This window comes from Pyrus communis, chromosome 10, assembly GCF_041283825.1.
Source record: "Pyrus communis isolate YQ-2024b chromosome 10, ASM4128382v1, whole genome shotgun sequence".
NCBI classification, from domain to species: domain Eukaryota; kingdom Viridiplantae; phylum Streptophyta; class Magnoliopsida; order Rosales; family Rosaceae; genus Pyrus; species Pyrus communis.
In genome coordinates, this window is record NC_142574.1 from 31,421,793 (window position 1) to 31,444,553 (window position 22,761).

General features: G+C 35.7%; 1 protein-coding gene, 2 long non-coding RNA genes and 3 pseudogenes across 5 annotated transcripts; 3 read left to right on the forward strand and 3 right to left on the reverse strand.

Annotated features, from left to right (window-relative positions):
* The first annotated feature begins 3,265 nt into the window (after positions 1–3,265).
* LOC137728587 (uncharacterized) lies at positions 3,266–4,257 on the forward strand (annotated as a pseudogene).
* Positions 4,258–5,325: 1,068 nt separating this feature from the next.
* LOC137729948 (uncharacterized) lies at positions 5,326–9,122 on the forward strand (annotated as a pseudogene). The gene is made up of 3 exons (XR_015952500.1): positions 5,326–5,689; positions 8,039–8,381; positions 8,871–9,122. The product of XR_015952500.1 is annotated as an uncharacterized LOC137729948 (transcript).
* On the forward strand, positions 6,987–7,972 carry LOC148693897 (uncharacterized). The gene is made up of 2 exons (XR_015952505.1): positions 6,987–7,047; positions 7,732–7,972. It is a non-coding gene; the product is annotated as an uncharacterized LOC148693897 (long non-coding RNA).
* A 229-nt stretch (positions 9,123–9,351) lies between the features above and the next one.
* Positions 9,352–10,707, reverse strand: LOC137728588 (transcription factor DYT1-like). The gene is made up of 4 exons (XM_088678261.1): positions 10,255–10,707; positions 9,997–10,170; positions 9,713–9,889; positions 9,352–9,634 (listed from the first exon to the last, which is right to left on the reverse strand). Exons 1-4 carry the CDS (start codon positions 10,447–10,449, stop codon positions 9,563–9,565), a joined length of 618 nt encoding a protein of 205 aa, XP_088534387.1. The 5' UTR covers positions 10,450–10,707; the 3' UTR covers positions 9,352–9,562.
* Positions 10,708–11,343: 636 nt separating this feature from the next.
* Positions 11,344–13,287, reverse strand: LOC148693898 (uncharacterized). The gene is made up of 2 exons (XR_015952686.1): positions 12,865–13,287; positions 11,344–11,548 (listed from the first exon to the last, which is right to left on the reverse strand). It is a non-coding gene; the product is annotated as an uncharacterized LOC148693898 (long non-coding RNA).
* Positions 13,288–14,969: 1,682 nt separating this feature from the next.
* Positions 14,970–17,234, reverse strand: LOC137729946 ((3S,6E)-nerolidol synthase 1-like; annotated as a pseudogene). Its single transcript, XR_015952499.1, has 6 exons — positions 16,899–17,234; positions 16,384–16,763; positions 16,058–16,265; positions 15,840–15,978; positions 15,449–15,699; positions 14,970–15,247 (listed from the first exon to the last, which is right to left on the reverse strand). The product of XR_015952499.1 is annotated as a (3S,6E)-nerolidol synthase 1-like (transcript).
* Positions 17,235–22,761: the final 5,527 nt, after the last annotated feature.

The window sequence follows — 22,761 nt, forward strand, 5'->3', positions numbered from 1 at the left end:
TGTCCTAGGTTTCTCAAAATGACAATGACAAAATGTATCCTATATGGTTCAGTGTTTTTTAGATTAGTAGTAGGAATTTTAATAAAATATTCAACGTATTTCTAATAAAAATTCTAGCATAAGTGTTTATGAGTAGAAATAATCTTTAAATCGAATACATGTTCACAAATAATACCGAATATTCTAAATTCACAAGACTGGTTACAAACTGTTGGTCAATAGATGACCTCTCGCAAGTATGATATACATTGTGCATAATAGATAAAATTCTTAAGCAAGTCAACTTTCTTGTAATTGATCAAAGGACTTGGAATATATAAAGAGTTGCATAACAAAGTAATTTTTGTTGGTTTCATGATGGTAATTAAAATGGAGTTGAAAGTTGGGTTGGACCTTCTTTTTCTGTTTCTTTCGCTAATGTCATAATCATTAATCAAATATTTTGGCACAATGAATGAAAATTTTCTCCTCTCTTTTCTTTCTTCAAAAGCAACAAAAAAAAAAACAAAAATACAGTGATCTTCTTGATTTCCTCTTTCTTGTCCCTTATCTGAGGTCATGCATGGTTTCTCAAATCTATGTTTTATGTATACTTTGTGTAACCCACATCACAAGCATGACCGTGAGAGCTGACAAAATTAATCCAAGGTTAGGTAGCTCTAATACAGGAAGATTCACAATAATACAGGTTGCTCTAAACTTTTGACAAACTATGTAACTCTCTTTAATATTTAATACTTTTTTATGTACGCAGCTGGTAAAGAATAGAACAAGTTGGATGGTTAAGTTACTTGTAAAAGTTGAAGCTTCTGTACCATTCAATTTTAATATCATTCAATTTTGATAGTAAAGAACAAAAGAAGTTGGATGGTTAAGTTACTTGCCCTCCAACTTAATATCATGATATAAAAGTACTAAATATCAAAGAGAGTTACATATATATACAACAGCTAAGAGACAATTATGCATGGGGAACAAGACGAGACAACATTGTCATTTATGTTGCCAGTTGATTTAAATCAATATATGTGAGATACCCTTGTCCTAAATGGATCAGCGACTTTTTTATACGAATTGTAAAATCGCATACACTATAATTCAACACAAATATTATCTTCAACTTGATCATTATTAGTCCAATAGGAGTGAGATTTTATTCTAATAAACCTCAATTTATTTAAAAATAGACAAGTATTATATATTGAAATTTTTTCTGTTAATTTTGCCTTTCAGATTTGAAATCTTCAACACAAAGTGCTATTAGTATTAATTTCGTGCGACTTATTTTTTTACCTTTAAATTAGGTCATAAATCCGAATCAACATCTCCAAAAAAGTTCAGAATAATAACCATTTTTTTAATAGACACATAAACTAGAAAAACAAACCCAATCTTATAAACAAATAGTTTTTGTTGTGTTCCTGTACTTCTATGAAAACAAAAAAAACAAAAAAAAGTTCTGTTGAACTACTATTATTTATAAGATTTGGTCAAATAATAATCAATAAAAGTAGAGGCCATTTGTTTTGATTTTAAATATAACAATATCCCGTAGACTCGGTGTTTTAGGAGAAAAAATTATCATTGACGTATCCGGTTTTTCTTCAACTGGATTCGACAACCTTAGTGATGTAATATGCACCTAATCTTGTAAGTACTCAGAAAATCAAGTGTCAAATACGTAAGGGCAGTTGCAATTGTTGATAATTCATACTTGTTTCATTCACAAAGATCCTCTGAGATTTTGAACCATTTTTTACATTAAGTCAATTATAAAGAAGAAATCAAGAAACAAAGGTCAAAACATACACGGTTGACTTCAATGCCTTGGGCTCCCTTAGGGTTTTAGGCCACAATCTGGAACCTGATTCGGGTCAATCCAAAATGAGTTGGGGGTTTAATAGTTGAGTTGACTTTTCATTTTTCTGATCCAGTTCATATTATGTGGGTATATGGTTTTTAAATTGGGCCATTGGCTTGTCCAGCTTCCTAAAATTGCACAAATTAATGTCTGCTATTAACCTTGGCAAATACTAGAGTTCGCTAAAAACACTTTGACATGTTTGCTTACCTGAAAATTAGAATGAGTATGATAATAAATGAAATTAACCCAATTTCCTAACTTTTCAAACGTTTCTGACTATACGAAATCAAAAAGTATGCTAAGGCTCACATTACTTTTTTAATCCAATACATGAGTCTCCCATAATATTTGACATCTCCACCTCTCTATCACTTTTCCTAATTTAAGTTGGTAAACATTCTGTAAGTGAGATGTCTTAGGTTTGATTATTGTCAAAGGCGAATTTGAACCACATTATTGTTAAGCCCATTGTGAGGCTATTTTGTAAGTGTTTTGCGATGAATCATGCATGAACATAATTAACCCTAATCTAAAAATCCAGAAAAGCATGGTTGGCTAAACAACATGCGGATGATAGTTCAAATGACATTATTGTGAGAAGATAGGAAAACTTTGCATCTACCTCTTTAATGTATGACTGGCACATTTTCTTGTTTGTTATTCTCAAAGGTGAAATTTGAACTTGGACTTCCTTAAATTTTGAGATAGAAGTATTACTAAACAAATAGCTAATTTTGAATGAACTAAAAATTGAATCAAAACTAGTAAGTCGTTCCCTAATTAATTGCACTTGCTATTATTCTGGCAACCATGCCATCATCCAATCCAAGGGTTTCGGTGTCAAACGCTAAACACAAGTAGTGTCTAAAGTGCCAAATTTTTCTGCAATCTGTACATGCTGCCATGATTTATACAACTACCATCTTACTAAGCAAAGGAAATTAGGCAACCAAAAAAATACAAAAAGCGCAGAAAATTTTGTTGAATCTCATCATCTTTCAAGCGAAATTTCTCAGGATTCCTTTTCATCAACATCTCAATCCACTTTCTGGCAAAGGTAATTCTCTCCAATCACATGTTTATGAAATGCTTAATCCTTTGCCCTCTCATCAGTCTGTTATATGTGTTGACATTTAGCGAACCCACCTTTCCTATTTCTTGCACATGAGTTGGTGAGGCACACATTTTCTTCCCAACTGGATAGATTTGTGTGTATGGGAATTTAGTTAGAAGATAGAGAGATATATAGGAATCACAGGCAGTTGTAAATTAGGGTCCATTTTGATGTTATAAAATTCAATGTAATTCCTCTGACGTTGTGGAAAATATCAATCCTAGAACATCTGGAATCTAACAGAAAGGAGAGAAAATCGTCTATGAATCATGTCGGTTGATTCATAGATGGAATTCTATAGCTCCAACTACTATGAGGCTGGTGATCTTGGTGAGTATAAGTTAACCCTTATGCTGATACTCATGATCATCATGCTTCTCTAGATCAGGGACCAATATCTTATAATTATTCTAGCTATGAGCCCCCTACCCAAAATTTCTTTCAGTATGATACAACTCCATCTCAATACTATCATGCTTGTCATAATTCTTACACCAAACCTCTTTCCACTATTACAACCCAAATGTTTATAACCCGAGTTATGATAATGAAGTGACTCGGTTTATGATCTTTTATTCCATTTCTTTCGAGTTTAATGAGCCCGAATTTGAAGAATATGATCCTACAACTTATGATGGTGGATTTGATATCACCCAAAAACCTACGGACAGCCCCTTTTGCCTTCACTTGAAACTTGTTATCCACGTTCTTCTGGGCCTGGTGCCTTAAATCCCTCCTCTTTCGATGGCGTCACTGATGGCTCTATCGTGCCGTTGAGTGGTAAGCAAGAAACTGCTGAGCAAGCACCAAAACCCATAAATGGAAGTGAACTGATATGGGCGGTTAAAGAAGAGAAGCAGCACCAAGAAAGGATAGAAGATCAGCCAAGCCAAGTAGATGAAAACCATAATCGAGTAGAAGAAAACCCTAATCAAGTTGAGAAAAGTGAAGAAGTTGTGCAGGGTAGTTATGAACATGAGAAGGAAGTGTATAATCAAGTTCCTAGTGGGTATGGATTGGAAGCCATGGATATTTGTGAGAGTTTGTTTGGGTACTGGCCTTGCCTTGCTCGTGCTTTCAAGAGAGGCAATGGAAATGGTGATTGTTGCTATGAATTTGGTAGTGATGAAGGAAGATAGGGAAATACATGGAACGGAACTGCAGATTGTCTTTTCGGAAGCTCAAATTCGTATGGAGAAATAAGGGATGATGGAAGCAACTATTTACAATAGGCAGGGTTGAGCATGAGGAGGATTTATTGATGGGTAAATTGAAGATGTTTTGGAGATTGTAAGAACTCTGGCTTGTGGTTGTCCACAACTTTTTCAAGTCAGAGGCTTTGATTGTAACTTTGTACGAATGAATAATTATGTTGGACAAAACCTTCTTAATCAATACTTGGTATAAATTGTTCAAAAAAAAAAAAAAGAAAAACTTGGTATAAATTGTTGTTATAAGGGGACGGATATATTGTGCTAACTAATTGATCTAAACCTAATTGTAAGTGACAAACACATTAATCTAACCAACTAATCTAACCCACTTGCTATTGATTGCTTTTTGTTAAGGCGATAACACAGCAGGTGGCATCAGTGGACAAATTAACTTAGGAAAGGACCATTGGCATGAATCAAAATCATCGAATGAATTTGTCTGCCTCATGAAGGCACAATGATAAAGCTCTTTAAGAAGCAAACCTTTGATTTGATGGTTAATAGACTTGATTATGCTGCCTGATGCATCAACAAAATCATCTTCCTTAAATATTTGCCAAGAATAATGAAGTTTATCTGTTTATGTACGGAAATATCATTTTAATACACCCATTTTCACTGATTTATTTAAGAAAACGAACTTGAACAGTAGGGAAAATGCTGACTGAGTAGGGGTTAATCCTAAATGGATAAAGTTATATAGTCCTGATATATAATATATAAATCCAACAAAACGAATAGCATCACTGACTGTACAAGTAGGCAAAGTGTTATGCTGTTTTCTGCTCTAAGCAAAACTTTTGTATTTATCAAAACCCTTCGGGCATTCTGAACTGAAGCAATTACCCTTCTCATTCAGTTCCAATCCACAACTAAGTTGCTTCGCTTAATCAAAATACCTAGAAAGCGATCACTGGTTTCATTTGAGTACCTCTCCACGGTAGACCTCCAGTATTTTTTTGGTCAAAACTAACATGAAAAATCAAATACTTTAAAAAAAAAAACTAAAATAAAATAAAAAATAAAAAGTCTCAATCGTACCCATAAATGAAATAAAAAGTAAATTCAAGAAGGAGGAGAGAAAAAGAGACAAAAGAAAAATGAGAAGATAACGACTCACATATATGAGTAAATTGTAAATGCAAAGATAATTAAAAAAACAACTATGACATCACCTGTCACGTGGATAAATTTTATTTCTTTATGAAATAAATAAAAAACTATGTCTCTCTTCTAAATATAGTCTTGTAATTTGACTCTATGTGTAATTATTTTTAAATAAAATGTACTCTTTTTTCCAACTTATATACTAATATCTTCTCATGTTAGCTTTCCCCAAAACGAAACCTCAAATAAAACCCTCCTTGAAACCTCAGACATTCAGCTTTTGTTTGTCCTTCCTTCACACAATGTCTCTGACACCAGTATCTTTGCTCACTCTCTGTATCCTTCTCCTTCTCCTTCTTCCTCCCACCGCCACCTTAACCCTCCACAACCTCCTCTGTAACAACCCGTTCCAGGATTTACGGAAGAAAATGGGTATTTTTATATTTTCACTAAGTTAGGGGGATACCTTCCTTTTTAAAATTGTTTTTGAACCTTAATTGGTGAGCCCAAGGGGCCCACCCCCCTGTCTTGTTTCGGGTTCCCTTTCCCTTTCCCTTTCCCTTTCTTTTCTTTTTTTCTGAAAAGTCTTCTCTTCTCTCTTCTCTCTTTCTTCCTCCGTGCTCTCTCTTTTTCCCCCCCTCTTGGTGCTCCTTCCTCCGACAAGAACACACACACACCCATGCCCACACCTATAGCTCTTTTCTAACCCCCGTGGTCGTGTTTTGGACGTCAAACCATGAAGAAACCACCTCGGAGACATTTCCCAGTTTTCCGGCGAGCACCGCCCCTTTCGAGGAAATTTCTGGCCAAATCATGGCGATTTTGCCGGCGTGCAAGGTATCAATCTCTTCGTCTCGCTGAGTACTACAACTTTCCTTTTTGTTTCACCCAATTTCATTGAGTATTGAAGAAGTTATACTCATTTGAATCTTACCCAGTTTCCGGCAACCTCAGTGACTTTCGAGGTGTTTTCCAGCCAAACCACGGCGAGTTAGACGTCATGTGAGGTACCATTCTCTTCGTCTCTTCGAGAGCTACGATTTTTATTTTTGAATCACTTGATTTCGTCCAGTATTAACAAAGTTATGGACGTTCAAAATTTGTCTAAATTCCGGCCTTCTTCTCCGGCGTGAAACCCAGCCCAAGAAACCACCCAGGCCTTCAGGCCGTTTCCTTCCCCCACGGGCCTTAGGCCTGTTTTGGTATTTGGCCCAAAACCCTAACCCTTTCCATTTTTATTTTTATTTTGTTTCTTTAAAAACCCAAAGGCCTTAGGGCCATGTTAGCAAACCAAAACCCTTTTTAATTGGGCCATTGGGCCGTGAGGTTCAAGCCCAAACCCAACCCACCTAAAACCTAAACTCATTTACTTTAACCCAAACCCTAAGCCCCAAACCCGGATCCAACCCAAGTCCAAAACCCTTTAACCCAACCCGGATCCAAGCCCAAACCCGTTTGACCTGTTGACCCGGACCCGGACCCGGTCTGACCGTTGACCCGGTCAACGGTCAGCGTTGCCTTTGACTTTGACCGGTCAACGTTGATTTTTACCGTTGACTTTTTGGGTTTTCGTGCGAGATCCCTCCTAGGCTAATTTCGACATCCTGAACCCGTTTTCGATGTCCGTTTTCCCAAATTCAGTCGTTTGAGTAGAGTTTGACTAAGTGTACCCTTTATGTGTTTAGAGGCGTTTATCGGTGGCGTTTCCTTCTTCGTTAGATGGCGTGGCTTTTCGACGGCGAAGTACTGTGAGTGGACCCCTTCTAAAAATGCATGTTTTGATAGTATAAATGCATACATGAAAAGCATGATTTGATAATTATGTTTTATGAAACGTTTTACGAGATAACATGCTTACTGAGGCTAGTTTGAATTATTACTATTTTTCCTATAACCCATGTTCTTATAGAATATCTGATGGATGACGATATGATATTGAGAACATGTTTAGAACACCTCTTTATAGTATAGATGATGGATGACTTTATACTATGAAGTTGATTTTCAATATATGTATGTTCACTGGTTTTGTACTTACCTAGTGGTCATTTCCGCTACGGGACGTAGGGATAGATCCGGTCCGTCCCGGGCGACGGTTTGGTGTTGGCATAGGGCCTGGAGTGTGTTTTCCTTTGACTGTCTGCTCAGAGACGGGGAGCCGGCATGGGGCATGAAGTGTATTTTCCTCTGACTGTCTGCTCAGAGACGGGGAGCCGGCATGGGGCCTGAAGAGTTATATCGGACATTCACTAGTGATTATTATTTTATGCGAATTATGATTTGAGACATTGCACGACATGCTAGGTTTCGGAAAATCTATGTTTATAATTATATATGTGTTTTCATAAAACCTGGGGGTTAGTATATTGATAACTGTTTTATTATATATATATCAACTTGGTCCACTCATGTTTGTTTTGCGCCCCCTTCAGGACTTAGAATCGAGACATACAATCTCGACGTCCAGGCACTTCCGCATCGGTATCTTCGAGTCCTCTCGGTGTAGGACCCACTCCTTGGTTTCATTCAATTTTATATTATTTTCTTTAATGTTCTAGATTAGAGGTGTGCTCTGAACACGGTCCTTATTTGCATATTAATTATTCTTTTACATTTATAAGCCTTATTTATCCCTTGTTTTCAGCATTTGCACTCAATAAATGGCTTTTGTCACCTTCAAGTGTCGGCCAGCACGTGCCTATCCTGGTATTCGGGGAATATCGGGGTCGGGGCGTGTCATCCTCCAAAGCCAAGGCCTTCCTGCCGGGCTCTTCCTGGACAATGTGAAGTCCTACAATCTCGATCAGATGGGCCACCTGGAGGTGCATCTGGACCGTTCTTGCATGACCAAGTTCGAGACGAGTCTACTTTGAGAGCATAGTTAGAGCTAATCTCAACTATGGCGTGCCCAGAGGCTTGGAGGGTTTGACTCAGGAGGAGCTTTTTCTTTGGCTGCCGGTGAAGGGAATCTCAGTGAGCGATCCGTCTTCTGGGTTGATTTTGTTTGACATTGGTGTTGCCCATAAGCAGCTTTCTCTCTCTCTATTTGAAGACCCCCCCGTCTCCAAGCCTCAATCTCAAGGTACTAAAAAAATCCCATCTTTTTATTCTCTTTTCTCTCTACAAATTCAGTAGACTTGTACTAATCTTTGAAATGAAATGTAAATTTGGGAATTTTTATTCTCCACAATTAAATTCCAATTGTCTATTTGAGCCTTAGGAAACGGAAAGATTGTTCCTCTGTGATCTTGAGTCATGAGAATAATCTCTTTACAAAACAAGAGTAAAGTTGAGTGCGATACACGTTTCTCCCGACCTTTATAAAGTAGGGAGCTTGGTTGATTTGGGGTCGCGCCTTTTGTCTATTTGATATTTTGATCCAATGTATTAGTGAAAAGAAGTGAGTTCCGCACACCTTTTTCTCCAATGTACATCCTGGATTTTATGTGGCGTTTGAATAAATCTTAGAAGGGAGCGCTGGATGAGAAAATGGTTGTGTGAAAATCGTTGCATTATTGCAATTTTTAGCATTAAGGGTTGGTAAAATTGATATTAGAATCATGGAATGCAGGCATTTCATTGAAGAGTGAAGGAGGAAGGAAGATTGGATTTCAGGCCCAGAGATGAAGATTTGATCTTTTGTCACTTGGATAATTTTTCTCCTTTTTTGGTTTTTGGGTATTTTTCTCTCTTAATTTTGAGCAAAAAAGATTGAAGGTTCATAGAAGCTTGTTAGGATTGTAAAAAAAACAAAAGGAAAGCAAAAGTGAGTGTAAGATTTTGAATCAAATGGTGCAATTTTGGAAGTTTGCTCAATTGGAAATTTTCTGGTTTTATATATTTTTGTCTTAGTCCTCACAATGCAAGGAGCTTTGTTGGCTTGGGTTGCCCTTTAGCTGCTTGGTTCCTATCCCTAAGCCTGCAATATTGGAATATTGGTTAGCTGTCTTGTGGCCTTTTCTTGCTTGTGATTTTTGTTCATTGACACGTTTGTGGGATGGTGCAGGCCCCTTTGTTCTTTTATGTTGCCAAGCTAGCCAAACAATTTTCCATTTCTTTAATCAAATGCCTTTATTTAGATTAAACTAGAATATCACTCAGATAAAACATGACTGTAATAACTTTGTGGATTGCCATATGCCAGGTGAAATTAACAAGAAATCAAAACAGAAAACTCTGTTTTTTTTTTTTTTCAAGTTGTTTGTGTTGTGTTGTGTTGTGTTGTAATTGAATATGTTTGTATGATCTGATCCTTCCCTTTTGCTATATGCCATTGATGATCTCCAGCATCAATTCCCGGGTTTGCTCAACTTCAAGCTTATCACAGCAGAATCCCTGAAATTCATTAGTATTTATATTAACTTCTGGTGCAGGTAGAATTTCAGAGCTTTCTTTGTTTTTACTGTGACTTACCGTTATACAGGATGAAACCATCATTACTCCGTTGGAGGTAGTGACGCTGGTGTCAGTGAGTTCGAAGCCAAAGCCGGTCATGGCTTCCATCAGTTTTGTGAACACGCCTTGTTTCTTCTCGAGGACTGTCTTCATCCAAAGTTTGTTCCCATCAATCTTAGTCACATTCACCTCTGTCTGCCCATACCAGCAACAACATTGAAATATATGAGCAGAAAAAATAAAAACTCCTATATTGTTTCAAAGAGATTGAATATGATGAGTTGTTAGCTGGTTGTCAAAACCTGAATCCCGAATTTCTTCATCTCTTCTGCAGCATGAGTTTCTTCTTTGTTCGGCTGCAGTGTTTCTTCTGATGATGCTTCCATCTCAAAAAGCTGGTCTTTGAGGAAGTCTACTTTCTGCTGCAGCTCCTGGATGTAAGTGATGGCATCCTCAACAATGGTTGCTTTGTTCATCTGAAACACGAAAGACCATAGTCGAGATACTCTCGTGTTAATAATGGAAACTGGAAAAATTTAAGGGAGGCTTTGAGGACTTGCATTTGTGATATTCGGGACCAATGCACGTAGTGCAAGGAGCCTTCCACTGAGCTTCTCCCTTCTCTTCCTCTCAGCAACGAGATTTTTGGATTTGAATTCGCCACCATTGTTGTGTCTCCTTCGACCCATCCTTCCCCCTCGGCTGCCTCCTTCTACTAAGCATAATTCATCCAACACACAACTCACAGAGTCCATATTTCTTGATATATTTTGGATCAAAGTTAGTTTAAACAAGTGGGAGAAGTAGTTTCTGTTATGAAATTATATAGATGGCCCTTACAAGGGTATCATTCCATTGCTTGTGGGGGAGAGGAATGCAAGATAAATTTATCACGATTGTTTAGAGAGAAAGAGAGAGAGATGTTCTAGCCATTCAGTTTAGTCCTTCGAATTATATGTTTACTGAAATAATCTTGGTCGTTAAATTTAATCAATGGATGAGATTAAAGAGAGGAACAAGAAGCAGCTTCAACAACCATGCATATATGTGTGTGTTTTGCTTTTGGGAAGTGATTTTTACATTCTCATTTTCTTTTTCTACGCTCTCTTCTTCTTTTTCCAACTCTCGATTTCAAGGTAGGAGTGGATAGGGAGGAAAATGGTATGCAAAAATCGCTACTGTTGTTTTTGTGTTTGAATATGTTCATGCATGTCATACATGTTGGTCTTGTTGACTGGAAAAAAGTACATAAACGAATGAAGGTTGGTTTTTTTTTTTTTTTTTTTTTGGGGTACAATGTAGGTTTGTTAGGGCAGACTATATTCCTTTCTTGTAGACCGTAGAGTACACTTATTTTATAAGGCCATTTAATAAATACCATCGCGGTATTTGTACCATAATAGAAATATCTCCAAATGTTTTTCGTAATGATCACACAAGAAATTTGCACTGCAGGTAAAAAGCTCAGTTTAATAAAACAAGTGTTGTAACCAATCACATGACCAGGCCTGGCCTAGGTCCAGTGCTGGTAGGGGGACCGTCCGGGTGACACGTCACGATCTCGATATTCCCCGAATACCAGGATAGGCACGTGCTGGCCGACATCCGAGGGTGACGAAAGTCATTTAATAAGTGCAAATGCTGAAAACAAGGGATAAATAAGGCTTATAAATATAAAAGAATAATTAATATGCAAATAAGGACCGTGTTCAGAGCACACCTCTAATCTAGAACACTAAAAGAAAATAATATAAAATTGAATGAAACAAAGGAGTGGGTCCTACACCACGAGGACTCGAAGATACCGATGTGGAAGTGCCTGGACGTCGGGATTGTATGCCTCGATTCTAAGTCCTGAAGGGGGCGCAAAACAAACATGAGTGGACCAAGTTGATATATATATAATAAAACAGTTATCAACATACTAACCCCCAGGTTTTATGAAAACACATATATAATGATAAACATAGGTTTTCCGAAACCTAACATGTCGTGCAATGTCTCAAATCATAATTCGCATAAAAATAATAAACACTAGTGAATGTCCGATACAACACTTCAGGCCCCATGCCGGCTCCCCGTTTCTGAGCAGACAGTCAGAGGAAAATACACTTCAGGCCCCTTGCCGGCTCCCCGTCTCTAAGCAGACAGTCAGAGGAAAACACACTCCAGGCCCTATGCCAACACCAAATCGTCGCCCGGGACGGACCGGATCTATCACTACGTCCCGTAGCGGAAATGACCACTAGGTAAGTACAAAACCAGTGAACATACATATATTGAAAATCAACTTCATAGTATAAAGTCATCCATCATCTATACTATAAAGAAGTGTTCTAAACATGTTCTAAATATCATATCTTCATCCATCAGATATTCTATAAGAACATGGGTTATAGGAAAAATAGTAATAATTCAAACTAGCCTCAGTAAGTATGTTATCTCATAAAACGTTTCATAAAAAATAATCATCAAATCATGCTTTCATGTATGCATTTCTACTATCAAAACATGCATTTTTAGAAGGGGTCCATTCACAGTACTTCGCCGTTGAAAAGCCACGTCATCTAGCGAAGAAGGAAACGCCACAGATAATTGTCCTTAAGCACATAAATGGTACATTTAGTCAAACTCTACTCAAACGATTGAATTTGGGAAAATGGACATCAGAAACAGGTTCAGAACGTCGAAATTAGCTTAGGAGGGGTCCCGCACAAAAACCCAAAAAGGCAACGGTCAAAGTCAACGTTGACCAGTCAAAGTCAACGTTAACTAGTCAAAGTCAACGTTGACCGGGTCAACGGTCAGACTGAGTCCGGGTCCGGGTTAACAGGTCAAACGGGTCTGGGCTTGGATCCGGGTTTGGGCCTAATGGTTGGGATTTAATGGGTTTAGGGTTAACGGGCCAAAGGCCCTAAATGAAACGGCCCAAAGGCCTTAAAATTAACAATACAAAAATAAATAAATAAAATGGGTTGGGTTGGGCTGCCCAGGGTTTTGGGCTTGGTAGGAAAGGCCCAAAGGCCTTGGGTGTTCGCCGGATTCCAAGGAAGGAGAAGGCCGGATTTCGGTCGGAGAATTCCCAAGCTCCGATGGGGCTCAAAACTCAACCAAAACATGTCATTCAATATACCAAATTGAAGTCCCGAAGGTAAGGAATCGAAATATACCCTTGGTTCCCGTCATCGTGGTCGGAGTTGGCCGGAAAACAGCCTGGAAGCCACGGGTGTCCGCCGGAAACTGGGTAAGATTCGAATGAGTATAACTTCTTTAATACTCAATGAAATTGGGTGAAATAAAAAGGAAAGTTGTAGTACTCAGCGAGACGAAGAGATTGATATCTTTCACGCCGACCAACTCGCCGTGGTTTGGCTGGAAATTTCCTCGAAATGGGCGGTGCTCGCCGGAAAACTGGAGAAATGTCTCCGAGGTGGTTTCTTCATGGTTTGACGTCCAAAACACAACCACGGGGTTAGAAATGAGCTACAGGTGTGGGCATGGGTGTGTGTGTGTGTGTTCTTGTTGGAGAAAAGAGCACCGAGAGGGGGTGAAAGGAGAGAGCACGGTAGAGAAGAGAGAGTGAGGGAGAAGAGAGAGACATTTCAAAAAATAAAAAATAAAAGAAAAGGGAAAGGGAAAGGGAAAGGGAACCGGGAAACAAGACAGGAGGTGGGCCCCTTGGCTCACCAATTAAGACTAAAAACAATTTTAAAAAGAAAAGTATCCCCTAAACTTAGTAAAAATACAAAAATACTTATTTTTTTACTTAAATCCCGGGACGGGTTGTTACATCGGGGCTAAAAAAGGTTTGGGGCATCAAAATTATTAGGGTGGTAATTTATATAAGTTTTTATAAGAGTATAAATTTATAAAATTTGGTTCAATGACAAAGAAATTTAACTAGAAGTGGTGGTTTTGTTGTTGGAAAATAATGAAGAGGTCTTGAGTTCAAAACACTACATGTTCTTAGTTACTTTCCAATTTTTACAATTTTTTTTTCATAAGAGTATAAATTTATAAAATTTGGTTAAATGATCAAGAAGTTTAATTAGAAGCAATGATTTTTGTTGTTTAAAATTAACAAGATTTCCTAAGTTCGAAATGCTATATGCGTGTTTATTCTTTTCAATTTTTACGAATATTTGTTTGGTTGTTAATTTATTTTTAGTTGCTAGCTAGTAGCTATGTGAGTTACTATTTTTAAATATTTGTTTGAATTCAAGTCTAATCTTCTACAAAGAGTAATACGCAGACCAAATTTTTGGAGCAAATTTGCAAATCATATGACGTGTTATCAATAGTTTAATTTAGTGCCCATTCATTACTTATACATATTAATTAAAGACTAAAAAACATCATTATTTTTTTAGTCTCATATTGACAAGGTTAATAAATAAGAAAAAACACCTCATGCTTTCTACAAAAACATTTCAAAAGTTCAGATGGAAAACAAAACTTATCGTCTATCTATATGTAAGCTCGGAATTTTTTGGTTTCCTTCTCTGGATACAAAATATATTAGTCTTTATGTGTTTTTAAATTATTAAGTTTGAACTGCTTTTCTAAGTATAATTTTATTAATGTCTTACGTGTGAAAATAAATAATTTTCTTATAAGAAGTTAGGACATATTTTTTTATATCGCCCCAGACCTAAAAAAACTCTGAACCGGCGCCACATGTGACATGATAAAACAGTTAGTAGATAATTGGAGTAATTTCTGAGCATATGGCCACCTAAAGTGTGCGTTAGTTTTGGAGAGAATCTCTCCATAAAACTACTAAATGTTGGGGCCACAAGATATTTGCCCCAAATTCATGAGGATAAGCTAGTCATGATCCAGCTGGTTGATTATTTTAAGAGTATGAACTTGATATCAAAGAATTAATGTCTCACTTAATATGTACATAGTTGATATAATCTTGTATCTTTTCATCCAGTCAATCAATTTTTAGTTGAATAGTCAAAATTTAACTGACATAAAAGTTCAGTTGGTAATAAGTTTAGTAAAAAATCTCGGCCATTCAACAACTAGGATATTTTCTTTAGGGAGAAAAGAACTAGGATATTTTGTTTCTTCAGAAAATAAAATACTACAAGAGCATCAAATTAAGATTTCTTATTTTTACATTCTCTCTTGCGGTAGCAATTCATGTGCCTTGCACTTATGTTCTAATTGTTTATTTCTTGTTTTTACTCTATACCTCCATAAGATAATATACTATGGTATTTTTATTTGGACCCACTGCACGTATGAAATCGGAATCAAATCAACTTCATGCATGAAGCATCGATTCCACGTACTCGTCAAGAGATGGAAGGCGCTGGTTGTCGTCTTAACTATACATTAATGGCACCATTCTTGCAAGATTTAGGGAAGCCTTTGTGAATGCTGCTGGAAATGGTTAGGAGACACCAATACTTTGTTCAGCTTCTTCCATTCTTGTGAAATCATATTCGTAACATGTTCTTGTGCTTCCTCCATGGTTTTGCCTTGATGTTCATTTAAATAGTAGTTTATGTATGACCCATCGTCCCCATCTTGATTCTCATCCTACAATTAGTATCACGATAAGAAAATCTGACGTGTTCTATGTGCATATATGCATGCTACAAATTTTGATAGACAAATATTTGTGTGATGGAGCCGGATAAGACATCCGCCACACATAATATAGAACCTTAAATGCAGGGATGAATATGCATTTAGTTACTATGGTGCTTGATATAAATGGTGCTATAAATATGTAGTTACCTTGGCACTTCCCAAGTCGTCCCAAAGCCGAAGAATTGCTGCTGTTGAAGATATAATGGCTGGAGTGCCATTCAAGAGCGCTTCACACTTTGTTTGGTTATACCTTCACCCATGAGAAAGAAAATGTGGACCAACATCACATTCACCCCAGAAGAAATAATTCCATTCTTCAAGTACTCTTCAGCCCTAGGCAAGTGCCCGGATTTGAACCATTTTGCTTCCACTAAAAATGCATTGCACAGACTCTCCCACTGCATGCATGCATGCAAATAGAATGAACAATCTGTTAATTAAGCCTTTCTTAATTATGCTAGTACTTCATTGTCACGACACTAAACCAGTTAGATAAATATACTTAATAATAAGCCAATACTACGATTTGTATATATACCGTCTTCTTTAGGGAATGCAACGGGTTCAATCCGTGCTTTTCATAAACCTTACAGCTGATTTCATCCGTCATATCATAAAGAGCTTTGAAGCATATCTTCATGTAGTCCGGTAAGTGTTCTATAGCACCAATTTCCCATCTGCAGCATAACGATTTACTGTTCAGTTAACTGTAAAAATTGGTGAAGTTAATTAAGAAGTTAATTAAGTTGTTATTACCCATTAACAACCTCCGTGAAGAGAATGAGATCATCAAGCGTCCCGTAAACATCAAAAATGTCATCAATCAAATAGATAAATAATACAGATTTTGTGAACTCAATCCTCTCATCTGACAAGTTTGGGTTTGTTAGGCCTGCCATGGACCAATTGTACCATTTAATAGGTTGATTTCAACTCCTTAGACAATCCCAGCTCTTCCCACCATCTAATTAAGTTAATTGAAACAAATAAGTTAACATTGATTAATAATTGGTTAATGAATTAGATGTAGAGACAACAATTAAAGATTAGGGCGGTATTTTCCAATAAAGTTATTAACTAACTTGGAAACTTGAACAACTTCCTTCTGGTGAAGGGACTGGACCATATATAAATCTGTTTTTGCTACAGTTTGTAATATATTTAACCACCTATTGTATGTTCCTTGGAAACCAGAGACAAAAAAGTTCTTGGCCATGAATGGGGCCAAGCTTTTGTGATGAGCATTTCTCAATGTGTTTTCAACAACTCTGGCCTGGTGATGTCGAGATGTAACAGGGATGAATTTAGGAAATGGCCACTAACTTTCCAGCTTCTTCAAGTACAACTTCACCCTCTATACTTAGCTGTGAAGCTTCATACAGACTCATCAACCCCTTGATGTCTGCACTTAACATTTGATTGAAATTTCCTTCTCTTTCCTTGAAATTGTTGAACACATCGATATTCACATGATAAACACAAATTTTGGATTAGCTAGTTATCACATATTGAAATTATACCAGTGTGGGTTGAGCTAATTTACTAGTACCGAATACCAACCTACAATATTGAATTATATATAGATGGTACTCACCATCAGAGACGAAGTAACCATGCTGCCTGAGTAGTCGAAAGCGGAGAGCAACTTCGTGCAGGTCGGTGGGATCATGAGCACCGTGAGCAGTAGTAATAGATATTATATGTTGCTTTTGGAGAATTTGGTCAATTTCATCTTCAAAGTGGTAGTCTATACCTAGACGTTGAACAGCATCGATCATGTCCAAACCTACAACTGCTTGTCCTCCCACTTTTTTTAATGCATGCCTTAAGTCGGCCAATTTTTGTTCATGCTGGAAACAAATTATGCCATCCTGCGCACAAGGATGCTCCATTTTTCTTACCTTAGATGTGTGTGTGTGTGTGTGTGTGTGTGTGTTTGTGTGAGAAAGAGAGGATTTTTCTTACCTTAGATGAAGTATACTTCGTTTTGGAGTTAAGTGGTTTTAAGGGAGTAGAAAGCAAGCTGTGATCTTCGGGGATGCTCCATTTTTTAGAACTAGGGTTTTTCAGAGCAATTGGAGGAGTACAAGACGAGGTCGCAAGGGAGGACAGAAATTTAGAAATTTCCATGTTTCTGTATATCTAATCAACTCCCAAAGAAGTAGAAGGCCAATAGAGAAAATGAGATGTTTTTCGCTCCTCTTGATCTCTCAATTTATAGAGAGATTGTTCAGTGTGTAGAACATGTTTCGATACACCAATTAGTCTCATAATACAAGTGGTTGAATATTTGAAGAAAAAAAAAAATTTCAACCATTTGTAGTATGACACTTGATGTACGGTCACACTAAAAATTTCTCCTATTTATAATTTGTAAAGTTATGTGAATGGCAATGTGTGACAATTGGTTTACTTGAGGAACAAATCACTTGATTATTCAGTGATGTGCAATTCGAGTAAATTAAGAGTCCTAGTTAGGTAAGAATTGTGGAGTCTTAAATCATTGCAGCTAATCTAGGAGAATCATCCAGAGATTCAAATACAAAGATATTGCATCATGATAGGACTCAATCAAGGTGACAGGGTTGACTTTCTTAATTAGTTGTTAATAGGCCGGCTAATAAGGAACCCTAATGGTATATAAATACTAGGTTTAGTCCCTACTTCCATACGTTGAATTCCTCATAATACTAAAACCTATTCATATAGTAGAAGGATATTTTGGAGTATTGGAAGGAGAAGACAACCTAGAGTTCATCAATAGCTTCATCTTCATAATCATGTCTTTCGAATTCTACAAATAAGTTAAATATAATTAGTCGATCTCTGTTTCGTATTGATTTGATTTTTTTGTGATCCTAATGTCTTGTTGTTGTGATTTCAGAATATGTCTTACATGTGGTATCAGAGCCACACAACAAGCTTAGGGTTCAATTCACAGGTAATTTGATTAACTGTAGATGATTGACAAAAGTGAAGCATAATTTGTGTTTATCGTTTGGTTGGCTATTTTGACTATTCGATCCTGTGAGACTTCATAAAGATGCTTCCGCAATTTTGTATCACTTGAGTTTGCAATTTTGTTTAGGGATTTAGGTCCAAACAAATTGAAATTGGGCATGAAAAATAAAAGGGATATAATTTAACTACACGGTGAATTTGGAGTTCATAATTAGTCACCGGCTAATTGTTTTTTTTTTTTTTTTTCCTTCTTCTTCCTTTCGGTAGATTATGGAGTTTTCTTGAGTATATAGGGCTGTCTTCTTTTTCCACAATAATTATCGTTGTGCTGCAGAGAAGGATTACAACACGGATTTATGTTATTTGTATTTATTAATTATATTGCTGTATTGATTTCATGATTAATTAAATCTGTTGGAAGGAAACTTTTATTGGGGCTTTCAATGAATTAGATTATTTTCGGGCCATAAATCTTGCAATTTTGATGGACTTTAGTTATTTTGACAAATTTGAAATTCCTGTACCTTATTTATATGAGTAGTTCTGGGCTATCGATTCTTAATTGAGATTTTGGGGAGGTTTTTTCAATGGCATCGTAAATCTTTTGCAGACTCTTGTTTGGTATAAGTGCATATTTCGTATGGCTGATAGACATTCTAGTTTTTGATGGACTTCCCTGACTTCAAATTTTATGAAATTCGGTCATATCGTAATATTAAATGGACTTTAGATGCTGGTATTTTTTCACGTTTTTTGGGCAAGAAATGGATTTATGGTAAATTTTTAAGTGAGATACCCTGTTGCTGGAATTCTGCGGACTTCTGCAGAATAGTGTGTTTGTAATATTATTTTGATATATTTATGTAATTGATAAATTCATGAAATTTTAGTATGATATACATTGAGATATTTATTTCAAATCTGGAAATTTTCATGAGCATTGGTTTGAAAATGAATTCTTGGTGAATTTTTAATCTCAGGGACTGCCCTGCGGAATTTATGCGGTTTCTGCAACAAATTCCATTTGGTTTTTATTTTTAGCCCATTTTAAAATCGAAACAAAAAAAATCATGGAATTTTGGGTGACAATAGATTTACATGTCTAGTTTATTTCTGGAAATTTTTATGCATATTGGAGAAAAAAAAATTTGAATTTTTGGTGAATTATTTAGTCTACGGTATGTACTGCAGAATTTTTGTAGTTTCTGCAGCACATCCCATTTCGTATTTTCTTTTAGTACACATGTAAAGTGTCAAAAATTATGAAATTTTGCGAATTAACAGGTTTGTATGTTTACCTTATGTTTGAAAATTTTCATGCATATCGGATGAACAATGAATATTTGGTGAATTTGTAATCTCAGGTTTGTACTGAACATTTTCTGCAGTTTCTACAGCACCTCTCTTTTCGAATTCATTTTTGGCTCGCTTAAAATTTTAAAAATCATTAAATTTTGTGAAATAGTAGCCATATATGTCTAGTGCATACCTAAAAATTTTCATGACAATCTAAACAGAATTGAGTTTTTAGTGAATTTGCAAACTAAAGTAGTACTGTTGAATTTTGGTACATCAAAACTAGTTTTGATATGTGATATTGTTTCACTGATTTGTGCACATCTATTGGTACCAATTATTATACAATTTTATGGTTCCAATATATCCTTATTTTATGCAAATTCTCAATACTAATGAATTTTATAGACAACACCGATTAAATTTTGATTTAAAGATGTATTGGTTTGTTTTGCTTAAACCAATGTTTTGTTTGGTCATCAATTCTGATTATGATGATAATTGTCTTTTGAGAGAAAATTGGAAAGTGGCATCATTTTACTAATTGATCATTTTGGTCTCTTTCGAGAACTCTATTGTTCAATGTCAATAACGACATACTTTTGTGTTTGATTTAATCTTTTGAGAATCATTGAATATCCAACAAAACAGTTATTTAATACTGTTCTAAAGGATTATTTTGAAAAATCAACATTCTAATTTATATGGTGAATACTTTTGTCCCAATGGGAATTTCAGGAAATCAATCGCCAATTATAAATTAGTATTATAGCAAATCATAAAGTACTTTTAACATATTTTCATCTGGCCAAAGTTGTTGAAGCTATGTGTATTTTGTGTATTTTATGTTTTGGCTAGCTATGTGGGTATTTTCTTTGCATGATTAGTTTCTGGCCAAAGGTGTAACAATCATGCAATTTGGAGTTTATTCGATCCTCCACAACTCGACTACTTCCAGATGAATCTTGCAGAATTGAGAATGAGTAGGTAAATTTGCCAATCTTTTGCCTTAATTTTTTGTGAGTTCTAAATTGAATTAAAATTATTGTTGAAAAATTGATGTTGTTGAGATATCTATGTGTTTACTTTAATCGACTTTGTTTTAGAATTAAAACATAAATTTTGATTTTGGATTCTTTTATTAGGTTTCTTTTTAATTTTTGACCTAATCTTTAACACATATGTGTCTTCTCTCATACACTAAAATAAATTTTGTAGCCATTGGTTTATCTAATCACTTGTCACTTTTAGATTGATTAATAATGTTGAGATATTGTTCCTTATATAAGCCTAATTGCGATACATATAGATTGGTTTATTATGTCCAAACCGACTATTTTGTGACTCAACAAATTTGTTTAAGAAATTTTTGTGTTTTGAGCATATTAAAGATTGTAAATTGGTTTTATTTAAATTATGATTAATTTTGAAATTTTGCTAGAGCTTACACTATCTTTATTGATTCAACTAGCCTATATTTTGTTATATGAAACCCACTTTCTCTAGTGTTTAATCTTGCAATTTTGAGTGTTTGCCCAAGTGGGAGAAATAATGTATTATGGGCTTCACACTAATCAATTTTGCATGCTTTTAATGGTCATAGTTTTGGTAGATAAAACGTATATTGTCATACTCATTTATATTTTATTTGTTATATATGCAACTAATCTTGTAGGAAATTCAAGAAGGGTAAATGAGTATATTCTGCTCAAAAGTGTTTTGCTTATTAATTCTTGTATGTTGTTCAAGAAATTGGACTTGTGATTAATATGTTATTGATGGATAATTAATCTGCTCAAAAGTGTTTTCTTATTCAGTACAACTATAAATCAATGTATAGTGAAACATGGAACTGACAAGATGGTATATACTTCATCTGCTCAAAAGTATTGAAGCTATATATGTTTGCCCTTGTATTTTATGTTTTAGCTATGCAAACCTAATATAATTAGTTTCTGTCCAAAGATGATTCTAGAATTATATGCTTTTGATGCATTAGAAAACATTTAGTTAAAGTTTTCTATTTTTGTCAAATGTTAGATGAACAGAACTGACCAAATGATTTTGTATAGTTTTTCAGTCACAAGAGTCACTTCCGTACAGATATCTAGAATAAAGATGTTGAGCTCACAAATTTTATGTTTTAGATCCCATGACTAATGTTTTGCTAATGGGAGTATTTGAAAGGTATCTATTTCATTTTGTAGACATTTACAAAGTTTTGTTTTACTCTCTTAATCAGTGGGAGTAATAATAATTTATCTATATATAATTTTGTCTCTATTAATTAGTGGGAGTAAGAGATTACCTTTCGTGTTAATTTTTTTTTTTTTTTGAAGTGTTAGTGGCTGATACTTTAAGAGTAAATTTTGTTCGTAAGTTTTAATAAGAGGTCCTGATTTTGTAAATAGTATGTCGTATTTTACGTGTTCTCTTATTATATTCTAAATTGACAGAAAAGTTGGATTTTGTTACCCACGTTGTTGAGTTCTTTTGTGAACTACTTTTGTACTGAAATATATTTTCATATTTTCAGTTCGACTATTGTGAGCTAATGTTTTGACTATTAGCTCTTGATATCATGACTTTGTTAGTAACATAGTGCTTTGAGTTAAGTGTGCATGTAATCATGGAGTGCAAGGAACTGTGCAATGTGTGCCTTGTTTTCTGTGGTTCTGCACTTGATTCAAAAGTGACAAGTTGTTAGGAAAGATTGGTTGCAAACTCATGAAGACTCAATGATCACCATGAGTTCTTATCAGGACATCACATTGACATTCAAGTGGGAGAATGTAAAGTTCTGTGAATGGCAATGTCTGACAATTGGTTTACTTGTGGAACAAATCACTTGATTATTCAGTGATGTGCAATTCGAGTAAATTAAGAGTCCTAGGTAGGTAAGAATTGTGGAGTCTTAAATCATTGCAGCTAATCTAGGAGAATCATCTAGAGATTCAAATACAAAGATATTGCATCATGATAGGACTCAATCAAGGTGATAGGGTTGACTTTCTTAGTTGTTAATAGGCCGGCTAATAAGGAACCCTAATGGTATATAAATACTAGGTTAAGTCCCTGCTTCCATACGTTGAATTCCTCATAATACTAAAACCTATTCATATAGTAGAGGGATATTTTGGAGTATTGGAGGGAGAAGACAACCTAGAGTTCATCAATGGCTTCATCTTCATAATCATGTCTTC